The following is a 16,107-nucleotide window of genomic DNA, read 5'->3' on the forward strand; positions in this document are numbered from 1 at the left end:
TGGTGGCAGCCTGAGACCTTGAAATTGCCACAGAGGCACCGTACCCGTACTGTGCACTCATGAGGCTCTGAGAACTGGGGAGGTGAGCACACCATGCTCTGGGCAGCACAGAAAGCTGGCTGTGCCTAGCCCCTCCCCTTCCACCTGAGGTCCCATCCCTTCTATCTGACCACATTTGGGGACCACAGAACAGGGCCACTCCAGTTTGCCCAGGGGACCAAGGAGGCTCCCCTGGTTGAGGGCACTCACCTCAGAAGAATAAACCATGTAATCCCAATCCTGCCAGCTTCATTCAGCCAAACAGTCTCATTAAAGTCAGTGAAAGTTTTGCCTAAGTAAAGATAAGGGGCAGGCCCTGAGTACCCAGGGGTGTTTCAGTAGAATTGACTGGAATTAATACATTTCTAACAGGCAGGGAAGTACCTCTGGAATACTCGATTGTATTTCCTTGCTAGCCATCCCAGGCTGTCAAAAATGAGATTGAAAAGCAATTGGGTTGCTGCAGCATCCTTCAAAATCATTTCTGAGATGCTTCTCCTAAGATCAGATTTACATGTTACCTCAGAGTGTCATCCTCCACTGCTGGAGTCGAAACCACAGCTTAGGCTTAAAGCATGGTCGTGAATTTGAAAGTGCTCAGAAGTTCATTTCGGTTCACGGAAACACTCGAAAGTTGAGATATTTACCAGAGCTTTTCTTGTGCAATTACTGGGATCTCCGGTTGGAATGAGGCAGAAAATAACACAAGAACACCCCTCTTGGCTATATTGTGTCACATTTACTTCCAGTCCTGAGCAGAGCCAGGAAACCCAGAGAGGAGGAAATGTACCATTTTAGAAAAGCCCTTGGACTGAATATAATCCTGGACAAAGACAGTGAAAGACAGACCCTTAAAGTCACATCCTCCATTCATCTCCTGAACAGGAACCACTTGGTTAGCAAAAGCTTCCCTCCTCTGGCTAGCAGCTAGGGTCTATGAAGGAACCCTTTTTGAGGGGGAGGGCAGAGGGTAGTGCATTGTAAACTTATCTGGTCCATAGACTCTCTTATGAGACTGTTAGGAAGTACACTGAAACCACCAATTCACTAGATGGGCAGTATTGTCTGCAGTGGAGCAGAAAGGGGGCAGAATTCTGGAATGGAGTGGAGGCAAACTGGGTTTTGTCACTGGGCTTTGCCACTGACCCACTGGGTCACCACGGGCAACTTGTGTTCTGAGTTTCAGTTTCCCCATATGTAAAGCAACACATACTTTGGAAAACGCTTTGAGATCGATAGATGAAAAGTGGCAGACACCCTTGTTCCCTGTAAGCTGTGTGCTTGGGTCACCACCCAGAGGAGACTCAACTGCTGATTGGCAGAGCTCCTGTGGCCATGCACAGCTGGCGGCATGTGTTTTGACTGGTGGTCCACACCTGCACATGCCTCAGTGCACATAATAAATTTATTCTGCAAATGGATTGAAAAAAATGAGAGGCAACATTGCTAGGAGCTGTTATTTCACATGAGCCGCCCATCAGTTGCCAGTTGGTAAAAACATTTGCTTGCTAATAGCCTGGGCTATTTTCAGACAGCCTGGCTATATTGTTAGTCTCCTTGAACACTAGGAAACTCAGACCTACAATATATAGGATTATAATGATCAAGTCACCTTTCTGTAAATAATGTTCCACCCCACTGAAGTAAACAGTTCTGTGCCAAATAAGGCTGTATCTAAAAACAAGTTGAACACAGTTTAGTGCAGCAGTCATGGGGATGTCATGGCATGTTCATTAAATATCTGGATCTAACTCTCTTTATTTTTAGAATAAACCATGCTGAGCTTTAAAATTGCCTTGATTATAACATAGCATTTAAATGATTTGTCCTAACTCATTATCTTGCATTTGAAAGTTGCTACTAGCTAGTAAAAAGAAAAAAAAATCCACTCTCTTCCTCTCTTGCTTTGGAAATTGCAATCCTCAATCTGCAGCTTCGAAACCTTGTTGCCATGGAAATGATGATTGTGCAGTTGTAAATAAAAGTATTGTGGGGGCACTTGGGTCTGCAGCTCATACAGGGACAGAGATACTAAGGAGGAAAATTCCAGAATGATATAAACATATAGAAAGGTCATTTTAAAAGGTTTATATTTTCATCGTTATCCTCCAGGCTGCTGGAGGGGAGAATCTCATTATAAGCTTGGCAAAAATTTGAAAAAAAAAACAAAAACAAAAACAAAAACAAAAACGCCCTCCTTTAAAACAAAGAACAAAAGTCTCGGTTCTCTGAGACCAGAAGAAACACTGTGCCCTGCTGACAAGATCAGTGTTGAATCAGAGCTGTACCTTTCACCGCAACATGTTCAATAGATACGGGGGACGAGACAATATCTCTATACAGGGGCAGTCTGATAGCATTTGTGACCAGAATACCTGTGGGCACCAACGCTGCCTGAGCCCCTCAGTGCCAGAACATGGAAAGGAATGCAAGAGACATTAGTTTGGCCTACAAAATCCACTGACAGGCCTGTATAAATGCTCCCCGCTGGCCTCTCGGACACACAACTGCAGTGCTGGGCCAGGAAGATGGTTGACCTGCTTGCTGACAACACCCATGAGATGGAATAAGAAACATGAGAGCAGAGGAGAAGTAGGACCAAAGGCTCTGGCCAAAAAAGAATGACTCACAGAACAAGCGGGCTGGAGGGCTGGGCAGAGTGTACCCCACATGCCCCCCCTGCAGCAAGGATATAAATAGCAATATAGATGGTCAGGTGCTGTTTAGGTGAGAAAAGACGGGCCAGAACTTTAAGGCTACCCATCTCTCCACATGCCCACACAGTACCTCCCATGTCTAGGCTACTACTTTTAGAGGTGCTGTGTCCTAGTTCCCCCTCACCCCCAGCCAGAGCCTTTCACAGCTGAATGCAGCTACACAGCACAGTATGTACATAGGCAGCTGTTCACTGTGTTATATAGTTACACACGCTGTCTGCAGAGGGCTGCCACCAGGGAGGATGAGGGGGTGAAGGTGCAGTTGCCCCAGGGCCTGGCAATTTTAAAGGGCCTGGGGCACTGGGCTGTTACTACTGCAGCAGCAGTGGCTGGAGCTCCAGGCCCTTTACTTTGCCACTAGATCCCTGCACAGCACGGTCCAGGCAGTGGTGAGGGCTGGGTGGGGAAGGCTAGCCCCTAGCACCACCCGTGGCCCTACCCCTTCTGGGAGACTAGAGTCAAGCTCTCCCTACATTGCCCACAGCCTAGCAAAGTCTGTCGCCAGCCCTGCGTACGCACAACCCCCCAATGTAGACGAGAGACTTGGCCCCATCACACTATACACAAGAAGGATGATCTGATAGGTCACAGGACTGGGACTCCAGGGCCACGTCTACCCCAACAAGTCCTTTCAGAAAATCAGGCCAAGCGGCCACACACAAAATGCACTCTTTCGAATGCCTTTCGAAAAAATGCGACAGTCCTGCCGGAGGCCCCCTTCCTCTCCCAGTGAGGAAGAGCGCCTTTTTCAGAAAAAAGCATTTGTAGATGCTCATGGGGCCCTTTGTTTGAAAGAGCAGTCCTCATGATGCTGGATTTTTCAACCCCGGCCTGTTCTTTCAAAAGCATAGGGGCTGTGTGGATGCTCTCTTGCAAAAGAGCAGATTGCTGTTTTAACCTGCTTTTTTTGTGTGTGGATGCGCTCTTCTGGAAGATCTTCCAGAAGATCGTCTTTCAAAAGATCCCTGCAGTGTAGACATGGCCAAAGGCCGTTTCTACACAGGCCACTTTCTCCGAAAGTGGCATGGTAATACACAGCCCGAAATATGCTAATGAGGTGCGGATGCAAATTCCCCATGCCTCATTAGCATACGGTCACGTGATTTGGAGTCCAGAAGACCGTTCTTCCGGACTTCAAAATGCCATTTAGAAGCGTGGCCCTGGTGGAGCTTCCGGAAGAAAGTCCTTCTTCTGGACACCCCTTCTTCCTGAAAATTTTTGGGAAGAAGGGGCCTCCGGAAGAAGGACTTCCTTCCGGAAGACGCCCGGGGGCCACGCTTCTAAACAGCGTTTTGGAGGAATTTGCATCTGCGCCTCATTAGCATATTTCTGGCCGTGTATTACCATGCCACTTTCGGAGGAAGTGGCCTGTGTAGAAACGGCCAAAATGTCTAGGTTTAGTTTTCATTCTCTCTCAGATTTTCTATGTGATGTTAGGCAAGTCATTTACTCTTTCTGTGCCTCAATTCCCCGTCTGTAAAATGGGGATAATAATCGTTCCTGCCTCCTATCAGTTATCTTATCTAGCTAGCACATTATCTATCTGGACCATTGATTGCCTCTTCCTCTGCGTATATGTACACCTCACACAATGGAGCCCTAATGCCAATCCAGGCCTTTTGGAGCTACTATAATACAAATAGCAATACTATTATGCACATAGGGCCTATATTAGTTTCAGGAGCAACTGACAGGGCTGCAGTAGACAAGAAACGTACAAAGGGAGACAAGCAGGGACTCAAAACTCCTCCAGCCACCGGGAGGAGAGCAAATTCCCCCAGATCCAGGCCACAGTGGGGACACAGACCATATGCTCTATTTAAAGCACAGTCCTACACTTGAGAGGGTGTTTGGCTTTCGCAGGTTCCCATCCAAGGTTGAGGGGGCAGTGCCATGCTCCCAGAAGGGGTGGGGCCTCAGGAGGAAACGGGTGGGGCCAGAAGCAGCTACTCTTCAGCACTGTCTGAAGTGCCGGCTGGAACCCCCTCGCCCTCAGAGCCACAGAGAGTAGGTATGGCAGCAGTTTAAAGGTCCCAGGGCTCCAGATGCTGCCACAGTAGCAGCACCTGAAGCTGGGAGCTCCAGGTCCTGGGGCAACTGCTCCTTCCCCTACACACACATGAGTCGGCGTGTCTGTTTGGCATACACAACTCAAGGGGAGATATGGTAGGAGGATGAGCTACTATTAGTTAGGGTTGGATTTCATTTTTCAAGGGTCTACTCAGTGAGATTAAATGGGAGACACAGGGAACAAATGGGCAGTGGGGTTTGTGTGTCAAGGATACATACCCTTCTCCTTGTACTTTAACATCAGTACAGGCACCGAGTGCTTGGAGAGTCATTTCAAATAAATCTGAAGAAATAAAATTAAGTTACAAGTGCAGACCTGACTTGTTTACTGAGTGATTCCCAGTCAGGTCAAAATGTGGATGTCTCCTGAGATGCTGGAACTCATAAGCCTGTTGAGGATCCTAGGTGACACTGCATATTAAAAAGATGATTCATTTATTCCTTAGTGAAAGAAAGTGCAGTACCAGCTGCATCACTTCTCCTTGGCTGTGTGACAGCCTAGGTGATGTTTCTACAGGGAAGTCGCCTGTCTGCCCTTTTTACCACAGGTCAGACAGATATTCTACAACAACAAGAGGGAGAGACAACACAGAGAAACATTTAGTGAGGAGGTGAAACAAAAGAGAATTTGGATGTGTTACTGCCAAGGTAACAAAAAAAAGTGTTTACGCCTATGGTTTTCTACAAGAAAACAGTCTAAAATTTTCTTGTCTGAAAGTCTTTTTTTTTCCTTGTGCTTTTGTACGGACAGACTATACCTCTGCTCCCTCAGCAGAGTACATCAAAGCTCAGATGCCATCTTCCTCAAAGACTATAATGTCACCTTCCTTCTCCAGTCCACCAAAGTGACATTCAGCAAAAATACATAGAAACCAAGACCTGATATTCCTAAATTAAAGATACATGTACTAAATAACTTAAAGGAAGCCCAGCCATATTGCCTTTGATTGTTCCTTGAAAGTATATATAAATAGCTCAAAACGCAAACAACAAATGTGTTCTGTGCACTTCTCCTCTAAAAGAAACAGAGCACCTGCAGGAAGTGAAATGTGCCAGGTATCAGATGGGTTCTATGTGCTTCCTGACAGATTGACTGCAGGGCTGCTGGCCACAGCTTTGAAGGAACCAGAAGCTTCCTAGCTTTGTGGCTGGAGTTTTGGTGTCATCGCACGGAGGGGTGAGCGTGGGGTTATGGGTGGGGAAGTTGGAAAATTTGGATCCAAAGGCCACCCAGCCTACCGGCAAAACAAAAAATTCCTATGGCCACCACTACATTAATCAAAGGGAAGTGAAGAGGGGAGACTCAACTTTGGCACCCTCATGCACTACACTGCCAAAAAATTGTGCATACATCAGCCAACTGATATGTAAGCAAATGCATAATAGTTATTAAAAATAAACTTGAAAGCAGACTCTACTATTGAACTTCAGCCTGTGGGGTACTGAGCCAATTCCCTGACTGACAGGGCTTTCCTATTTGAAAGACGTTTTAAAGGAACACATCTAATCTGATATATTTCAGGCTTTCCCTGCTTGCATTAGCTGAAAGTTAGCATTAGAGATTTGCTTTAGCATGTGATCTTAACAGGTCAAAGTTCCTAAAGGTGTTTTTCCCCCTTCCTGGTGTGTTAGAAAAGAATGTGCCTCTGAGCTAGAACCAATGAATCTGAAATCAGTAACATTAAAACAGTCTAAAATGTATGTTGACAAAGCACCAACAGTAAGCACATGGAAGCATTATGTAAACACAGAAAAAGCTGCCATTTAGCGCTCCAATGACAAACAGCTTCGTTTATTTAACCAGCTTATACAGAGATGTTAACATGTTTTTAGGGAAGCATGAGATGTCATACATTTAGGTGACCTCCCTTATTGAAACCAGCCATTCATACAATGCAGAAATACCATCCCTGTAGAGCTTGAGGTACCTTTCACCATCAGAGCTAGTTTGGCTGTTTAAAACACCCGTCCTTTTAGGGGCACAGTTACTTTTTTTTAATCCCCAGACACCAGTGCATGTAGATATTTAAGAGTCTTGGGCTAGAAACTCTTGAAGCCCAGAATATTACGGCTCCAGGATTTGTAGTAGGGCCTAACCATTCCCAGTCTGAGCATTGTTTAAAACAACAAAACTTTTATGATTTTTTAGTGAGTGCCCCGATAATGACCATGCTGAAGAGAGAGAACTTCAAGCACTTACATGGACATCATAGAAGAGAAAGGCCTCGAGGGTCACTTCAGCAACAAATAAAATGTGGCACTCTGGGTTTTTTTCTTGTTTACCTGGAGGTCTTGTCTAAACTTGCCCCCAACTTCGAAGGGGGCATGTTAATCAGGGCAATGGAAGATTACTAATGCAGTGCTGCAGTGAATACGTTAGCACTTCATTAAGCTAATTCTCCCCCACAGCAACTTTGAAGTAGCGCGAAATTTTGAGGAGTAAAGGAACTTCAAAGTAGCGCGAGCACTTCCTAGTGCCTGCAGCTACACACATGATGGCACTTCAAAGTTTGGCACTTTGAAGTTGCCACAGGGGAGAATTAGCCTAACACAGTGCTGCGTATTCACCACAGCACTTCATTAGTAATCTCCCAGCACCCTGATTACCATGCCCCCTTTGAAGATGGGGGCAAGTGTAGACAAGCCCATAATGTGTTTCCCAGGTTCATTCATGCCATTTAGAGAGAAATGGAGAAAATTACTTAATTGTACAATATTTTAGCACTTGCATCGTAAATTATCAATAGCTCTCAAAGTGCTTTACAAAGGAGGTCAGTACTATTATCCCTATTTTACAGATGGAAACTGAGGCATAAAGAAGCAACATGACCCAGCATGTCAGAGGCAGAACTGAGAACAGAACTCAGCTCTTGTGGGGTCCAGTCCTCTATCCACTAGATTGGAGTGCTCAAAGTCAGGGGCAGGCTGCCTTAGCAGGGTGTGAAATTTTGCTATGGTGCTATGATCGATGGGGCTATGTGAAGTTTCGCTATGATTGGCTGCTGGGTCTCAGGTTCATCCGGCTCATTAACATGGTGAAGTATGTTGCTGTTTTTATGTATGTGTATTCACATTTATATCTATGTACTTATTTTCTTACACATGCTGAAAGGAGGATTTTTCATTTGAACAAAACCAAAATGTCCATTGGTTTGGATTACGTCAGACAGGTTGAAGAGGAGGGGCTTCTAATTGCTGGGGCAAAAAGTGGGGCCCAACATAAAAATTTTGCTCACCCCTGCACTAGATCAGACTGCTTTTGTTTAATTTACCTCCTGTTCTTGCAGTCACAGACTTAGCATCTTGGAAACATACTCCAGAAGAAAGGGCTTGTATGTACAATACTGTTTTGTTTACAAAAAGCAGCAAATAGCCTTTCTTGGTTAGAAGAAACTTTGCTTTCTCTCTGCAAAAATACTACTGATCGGTTTAGATAGGCACACAGTTAAATGACTCTATTACACAAGCAATTTTGCTTGACTTTCATAAAGTGTTTCAGTTCTGATCTCCATGGCACAGAAACATGAAAGTGTCATACCGTGGGACAATTATATAACACTGGGTAGATCCTGGTGCTATGCTGTTGTTCAAAACATTTCATTAGAATTATGGAATGAACTCAGAATGCCTATTAAAAGGAAATCATTAACCTCCACCACTGTTATCTCTGCTATATTCACAATGAAAGGAGCAAAATATTAATCAAAAGAGATGGTTCGTATCAGCCAGTCTTGTAAAAAAATGATCTTTGAAATCATTTTGTGTTGATGCTTAAATAATCATTAGCAACTATCATAAAGTATAATGGTTCTCAGCATTTTTTTTTTTTTTTTTTTTTACTGTGCCACTATCCACAGCTGGGTTTTTACCATGCTGACAAACTGGAAAATATCCATCTGTCTTCAGCAGCTGAATAATAGAGATTCAAAGGAAGGCACCTGCATGAATACAGGTGTGTGCAGTGCCCCTTCTGAAAGCTGCATTGCTGCAGACTTACATGCATAATTGCAATTGCCTGTTCACGTGTCCTTATTGGGTTGCTAAGGTATGCAACCTGTAGGCAGGAGAGCAACCCCTTGAACTCAAGGGAAAATCTCACATTGACTTCAGTGGACTTTGGATCAGGCCCTTCTGGCCAAGACTTCCATGGGAGTTAAATGCCTCAGTACCTTTGAGGACCTGTCCCTAGGTGCTCAGATGTCATCCATATTTCTCATATAAAATTAAACCTCTTTTAAAAGCTCAGTGTTTCTCAGTGGGCAATGTGGTCCAGTAGTTAGAGCACTGCACTATGTGTCAGGGGCCCTACCTGTCTATGGCACTTATATAGTTTACATTACCATAGTAGCTGAGCACCTCACAGTCTTTACTGTAGGTAGCCTCACAACACACCTCTGAGTTAAGGGAGTGTTGTTATCCCCATTTTACAGATGGGGACCTGAGGCAGAGACAAAAGATGGGCTCCACAGAGATAGCCAGGCTTAAAAAACTGAGTTTAAAGTCAGGAATTAGAAGGCATGAGATCTGTCCTCTTGTATGACACAGGATGAGGAGGATCTGTGCTAAATGTAACCAAACAAAAGAGGGAGGCAATAGAATTAGCATTTCTTCTTGAAAACAGCAAGGAGTCCTGTGGAACCTTAAAGACCAGAGCTGGAAAAACCAGAGTGCCACCGGTAACTTGTACTTCAGTACAGTCTCCACCCAAAGCAGCAGCACTTTTACTCAATTAACTTTTGGGGTACTTTTTCCACCTTTGTCAAAGATTCACAGATTTATTTGGGCATAAGTTTTCATGGGCAAAATTCACTTTGGTGGAGTTCCACTTCATCAGTCTTTAAGATGTCACAGGACGCCTTATTGTTCTTGGAGATACAGACCTAACTTGGCTACCACTCTGAAACATTTCTTCCTGTTTCTGTGAATAGAATAGTCCCTCCTATCCACTAATGTTGAATCTGGGCATGTCCTTATGGTAGCAGGTGACCAGTCTGAAGTTAAGATTAGCAAGGAAACTTGTCTTCAACAGGTCCTGCCATTCATAGATGACGGTCTGATTTTGTTTCAGATGTGTAACGCCCCAGGAGGTCTAACAGCTTTCGGGGAGGGATAGTTCAGTGGTTTGAGCAATAGCTTGCTAAACCCAGGGTTGTAAACTCCATCCTTGAGAAGGTCATTTTGGGCTCTAGGAGAAATTTTTTGAAAAAAATCCATCAGGGATGGTGATAGGTCTTGCTGTGAGTGCAGGAGATTTGACTCAATGACCTCTGAAGGTCCCTTCCAGAGATAGGTGTATCTTTCCATACGCTTTTTTCAGCAGATTTTGAAAAATGGCAGTTCCTGCAGCCTGCAATTTCCTTTTCAAATGTATTCCCTTCTGCAAACCACATATAACCAACACAGACTGGAAGAGTTTTGCCATTAAGTTCAATGCAGTCGGGATTTAGTCTTTATAGCATTTTGACTCTGCAGCTCATCTGCTTTGCCTTCCGAAGAACTTTAATTTTTAAAGAGCCCATGAAGAAATGTGTTTCAAAAGAAAGAGACATGCAAATAAACACAAATACTTGCAGGATAAATCCAAACCATAAATGCTGCATGCTCCCCTCATTATTAGACAAAGGTCAGGAAGGGTTCACAAGTGTAAAACATTCTCGTGAATTATGAGATTGCTGCTTGGTTTTCTTTCAAGTTGTAGTTTGGAAACAGATGGTGGCTGGAGCATTTATGGCAGCACAACAAGTTACTGCAAGCCTCTCCGTTCCTCTCACTCTCCTCAAAAATGCAGCTGCAAGGAAAGGTATGAAAAAATCTCATTAACAGCCTGCTCCAACACACAGTCTCCCCAACCTTCTAGCCTCGGCCAAAGGGATCCAGCTACCTTTTCTCCTGCTAAAGCAAAGATGCTTTCCTGAGCTCATGCCTAAGCAATTGCTTGTAAAACTAGCTTGTTAAAAATGAGTGGCTTGTCATGGCCTCAACAAAGGACTGTTTTTTATCCTCAAGGCACCTAAGGCCATAATAGATACCATCTGCCCTAGATTATCACCCAAGAAATACACATACAGTGATGAGATCAATAAAGTGCATAAGCTAATTGATTATCATTATACCATAAGTTGGAACCCACAAATAAAAAGGAAAAGATGGCGCCCTAGAAACACTTGACATAGAGACCTGAAGGCAGACACTAAAAAGCAGGGATATACCTCGCCAGAACTGGAAAAGATCACCCAGGACAGGAGATGCTGGTCAATGGTCATCAATGGCCCATGCTCCAAGATACAGGAGTGGAAAAGGCTTAATACTACTACGACTTACCTAGCCAGCTAAACAAGCTGCTTCATAGGTGACTACTAGCAGATTTACCCAGTGTCGCTGAGATCCTTAAGTCAATGAATTGTTTAAATAAAAGGGAAATGTACATGCTTTATTTAAATGACTGTATTTTTGTTTTTTAAAATAGTGTTATTTTATTAAGTTAATTATTATTTTGGATATCTTAAAAAAGGGTTGTTAAAATTTGTCCATTTAATATTTTTAGTAATTTTTTAACTAAATTCCATTTACTTGGGAATTTCATGACATGTATTTTTTCTTCATTCCTATAAATTCTTATCATTCGCCATGTTTTAACAGAAGAGGGCTAAAGTCAGTTTGGCTGCCAATAACATTTTCTTCTAGTTTGCAACCTTAAGCATTGATTTAGCTGCGGCAAGATAGAGCACCACTCTAAATTTCTCTGTTTTATCTCTCTTCTATCAGGTTTATTGAAAACTATTCCTATCCCAGATACATACTATTTTTCTGGCTCATCTAGATTCAGTTCCTTTTAACATTCATTCCGTTATGTCAGTTTGCTAATTCTGTTTCTTTTCTGTTTGGTTTTATGGGAAGCAATCCCATTCCAGTCATATCCCATTTTCCTGGCACAGCCAAACCTTTACATCGTTTTAAGTTGTAAGAGGAAGCTGTATGCCGAATTTGGTGGTTCTAGCTCTTGCTGCTCAGGAGGAGTTCTTGATCAAGCAAACAGACAAACTCTGTAAAATATATAGTAGGTGGAAGACAAGGTGTGTTGTTTCTTCTACTTTTCAAGCCTTAAGCATTGATTTAGCTGTGGCAAAATACAGTGCTACTCTAAAATTTCTCTTTTTTATCTCTATGGTTTCTAAAGCACCTAAATCACTTAAAAGCTTGAGCCCTGTTTTCAAGAGTGACATGGTCATTCAGAAGCCAAATTCCTACCAACTTTTAGCAAGACAGGGGTTTCTAATATTCAGTTTTAAAGATATTCAAAGATGCTGACAGGCATCTAGGGATTTTCCTGAGCAGCTAGAAACTTTCAGAAACCTAAGGCGTTTTTTGCAAAAGGAACTTAGGTGCTTTTAACAAATTTACTTAAGATTCCTACCTTCAGGGACTTGGTCTAAAATTAGACTGAAAACACAATGAAAGTTCAACAGACCGTGACAGGGATGGATGGAGTGGGCAGGATAGAGATAAAGCAAACTGAGAGTGCTACCGCTTTTTCCGAGGGCAGACATTGAAAAATAGTAACATTTCATGGGTCGTGCCTGAAACTTTAGATCTTTAAAATGAGACATTCAGTGAAGTATTTCTCTGAAAAACAATTGACCCACCCCCGTACTTTTGGTCACATTTCCCTTCTTTCTTTCTTTCTTTCTTTCTTATCCAATTGATTGATACATTGATGGCATTGATTTTATTATTTATTAATTGTTTGTACAGGTTGAACCTCTCTAATCTGGAACTCTCTCATCCAGCAACATCCATAATCTGTCGAGATTTTCGTTAGCTGGATGACCACTTATCATGGGTGTGGCCAAGTTTCCCATGGTCTCATAAAATTTGTTTCCAGTCCTGGCTCTCAGTTTTCTGTGCTATTATTTAGCTGTAATTTATTCTTAAATGCCTTCTATAGCTACATCTACGCTAGAGAATTTTGTCAACAAAACTTGCAAAAGCATTTACGCTAAAAAATGCATTCTGTTGACATACTTGGTGCTTTTCTCAACAGCCTTCTGCCTCTTCCCCACCAGGTAGAATGCTTTTCTCAACAGAATCTGTTGACAAAAAAGCTGTGTGGATGCTCCAGGGGGCCCTCTGTCAACAGACGGGGGGCTTCTAGGTCACTGTGCAGCCCTGTCTGCTGTGCTTCGGGTTGGCCATTCTATCGAGAGAGCAGCTGGGCAGTCTGGCTGCTCTCTCTTCTGACAGTAACTTATGTCAAACAGAGCGCTGTAATGTAGAAGTAGCCTAAGAGTCTAGTAAGCAGTGGAAGTGTTCGTAATGTGCTAGAAAAAATTTTTCTCCCACGGGCTGGCAAATTCTCTTGTCCGGCACCAGTCAGGTCCCAAGAATGCCTGATTAGAGGTTCAACTGCGCTTATAGCTTCCAAGCCAGAACCCCACTATGCTAAGTGCTGTGAATATACCTAGTGAGAGACAATCACTGACTCCAAAAACCTATAGTCTACATAGGAAAGAAGAGAATGGGAGGGAGGGGAGAAGAATGCCAATTTTATAGATAGGAAACTGAGGCACAGAGTGCTTAAGTAACTTTTCCAGGTTTCACAGCAAGTCTGAGGCACAACCAAGAACTGAAGGCAGTTCTCCAGAGCCCCAGTTCAGTGCATTAACCACAAGACCATCCTTCACCTATTGCCAGGTACTGAACTGACAGTTCTGAAGACCAAAGTTCATTAGTCACAGAACAGATGCAGTGAAGACTGCAATCATAAACACATCTAGGTTTCCCATGTAATGTGACTCAGCCCTCATGCAGAGGAGTGCTGCAAATCTGCAGATATCCACGGACCACTTTTGAAGATAGTAGATGGAGGTGGATCCAAATTTTATACCTGACATCTGCAAATCTAGGGATATCTGCTTTGTAGACATAGATCATGTCTGCAGACCAGATGTGGCTATGGTTCTACTCGTGATCAGCACATATTTTAGTCTCTAGACCCATTCAATTATAGGCTTGCCTGGTGAAATGGCCAGCAAAGCTGCCAGTTTTTTACGATTACCAATGTGTTTGGGGGGAAGCTAAGATTATTTATTTCATTTTGATAATCATGGTTCCCTCTAATTTTTTTGCATCCATGGATGGGATAAAATTTTTTATGTGCACCAAGTCATGTGCAGATGTGTACCACCAACATGCTGCCTGCTGGTGGTGCTCTGCTAATCAGCTGGGCAGCATCTGAGTCACTCCTGGGTGGCTGCCCAGCTGTTCAGCTTACAGGGAACACTGATCACAATCATCATCATATCTAAACAAACAGAAATCCTCCTGACCCTTCAGAATATGTAATGTTTTCTCTTGGAACCCTCCTCTTGAGAAATTCATTAATAGCCAACAGAACAATGCATTCTCTTTAAATAATGACCTCTTAAGTACATGAGAAGTTCCTACCTCACATTTTAGCTTTTCCTAGCTTGAAAATTCTTTTGAAGTGTTCGTGCAGAGTCATCATTCCCATTAGTTCCAAGAAGCATAAGATCAGTGTTGGCAACTCTTTTCTTAATTAAACTGCGGACAGCAATTAAGATGACATGATCAGGTTAATTTTCCCTGCCTTGAAAATGTGTGTTCTTTTTACACTCACTATAATAAAGAAACATGCCAAGGAAAACAAGGAGGAAGTCCGTGTTGGGTCTCGAGAATGCCAACATTGCTGTATGTTTTATGTTGCAGCTCAGTGCTCTGATCTTAGGCCACTAAATGGTTATGCATTCACCAGACACTGTGGGACAGATTTTCAAAAGGTTGCAAGTTGTATACTGAGCATCAGTCTGTGTATGTGTAACCCACACACCTTCTGGGTGTGGTTCACTGTTCCATGTAGTGGCACTTGGGCCACTTACAGAGAGAAAGACTGAGGGTACATCTACACTTACCAGGAGATCAACCTGATAAGGGTCAAGCTTCCTGGGTTTGATTTTACATGCCAAGGGGGGACAAGAGAAATTTAACTAGCAGGGGTCAACCTCTGTATTCCTCACTCTAAGAGAGCTCGACGGGAGACTTTCTCCCATTGACCTCCCACAGTGAGGACAGCCAGGTAAGTTGATCATAGATACATCGACCCCAGCTATGCAACTGCCCTAGCTGGAATTTCATATCTAGGATCAACTTTAAGATCCAGTTGTAGACCGCCCCTGAATCTCTTTTATAGCCTTAGCTGAGAGTCAGCTGGCTTTTAGCTCCAGTGGTAGAGGCTCACGCCTTAATCTGTTGGCAGTTACACAGGTGCCAAAGGAGAATATGAAGCACATCTGTTACTATCAAAGCAGGCTCTTTACAGACCCAGTCCAGCAAGATGCTTAAGACCATACTCTAAGCAAATGAGTACCACAGAGGGACTCCCCACATGCTTAGAGTTAGGCTTTGGGTTGCATACCTGACTGAACTGCAGGCAAAATGTGTCTAAGTAGCCAAGAAGCAACTTCTGCACCCACCAAACTCTAGGTATGCTGCTGATATGCCCATCTTTGGGGTTCTGAAACTAAAGTTAGCCACACACTCCTAGTTATGGGATTTCAGTGTGGACAGCAGTGCTCCTTGCTGCAAACAGACATTGGATGCTAAGTTATGATCTCCCAAAGCACATATAAAAGAAATATTAAAAGGGGAGAGCAATGTATGGAAATGACCTATGGAATACATGCTGTGGCAGGTCAGAGAACTCCTTCAGGGTGGGAGAAAGGCAAACCCAGAAGGAGAGAGACACTTCTCATCAAGCTGGAAGGGACCTCAGGAGGTCATTGAGTCCAACCCCCTTGGCAGGAACAAGCACCCTCCTACACAATCTTTTTTTCCCCCCCCAAGAACCTATTTGCCCTAGACTGCTCAACAACCTCCTCAAGACTTGAGCTCACAACCCTAGATTTTACAGTGCAATGCTAAAACCCCTGAGCTATCTACCCCTCCCTCTGAGCAAAGAAAGAAAGACAGACCTGCTAAATACAAGCAGAGGGCAGCAGGACAATTACCAGCAGCTGGGAAGGAGCTGGCTCAGGCAAATTGGGGCCAGCTGACTCCACTGCTGGCTTGATGGAAGCCTTTAAAAGCCCTCCATAGTCAACAGGTGCAAGAGAGAGTGCAAGGAAGGGAGGGGTGTAGGAGAGACAGAGCAAGTGAGTGGAAGTTGAGAGCAAGGCAGATCAGCTTTGGGCTAGGAATAGCAAAGGAGGAAGTCCCAGGGGGAGCAGCTGGATTCTCTACTACAGAGACCCATTGCAAGCCCCAG

At 43.7% G+C, this 16,107-nt stretch overlaps 1 protein-coding gene across 1 annotated transcript in view; it reads right to left on the reverse strand.

Moving 5' to 3' along the window:
* Nucleotides 1-10,276: 10,276 nt before the first annotated feature.
* PDGFA (platelet derived growth factor subunit A) overlaps nt 10,277-16,107 on the reverse strand; it is a 48,791-nt gene continuing 42,960 nt past the window's right edge. The window contains exon 6 of the mRNA XM_075010195.1: nt 10,277-10,614. Within this exon, the coding sequence (XP_074866296.1) occupies nt 10,488-10,614 (127 nt within the window). The 3' untranslated portion in view covers nt 10,277-10,487. The remainder of the gene's footprint in view (nt 10,615-16,107) is intronic.

This window comes from Carettochelys insculpta, chromosome 16 (assembly GCF_033958435.1).
Source record: "Carettochelys insculpta isolate YL-2023 chromosome 16, ASM3395843v1, whole genome shotgun sequence".
Classification (NCBI taxonomy): domain Eukaryota; kingdom Metazoa; phylum Chordata; order Testudines; family Carettochelyidae; genus Carettochelys; species Carettochelys insculpta.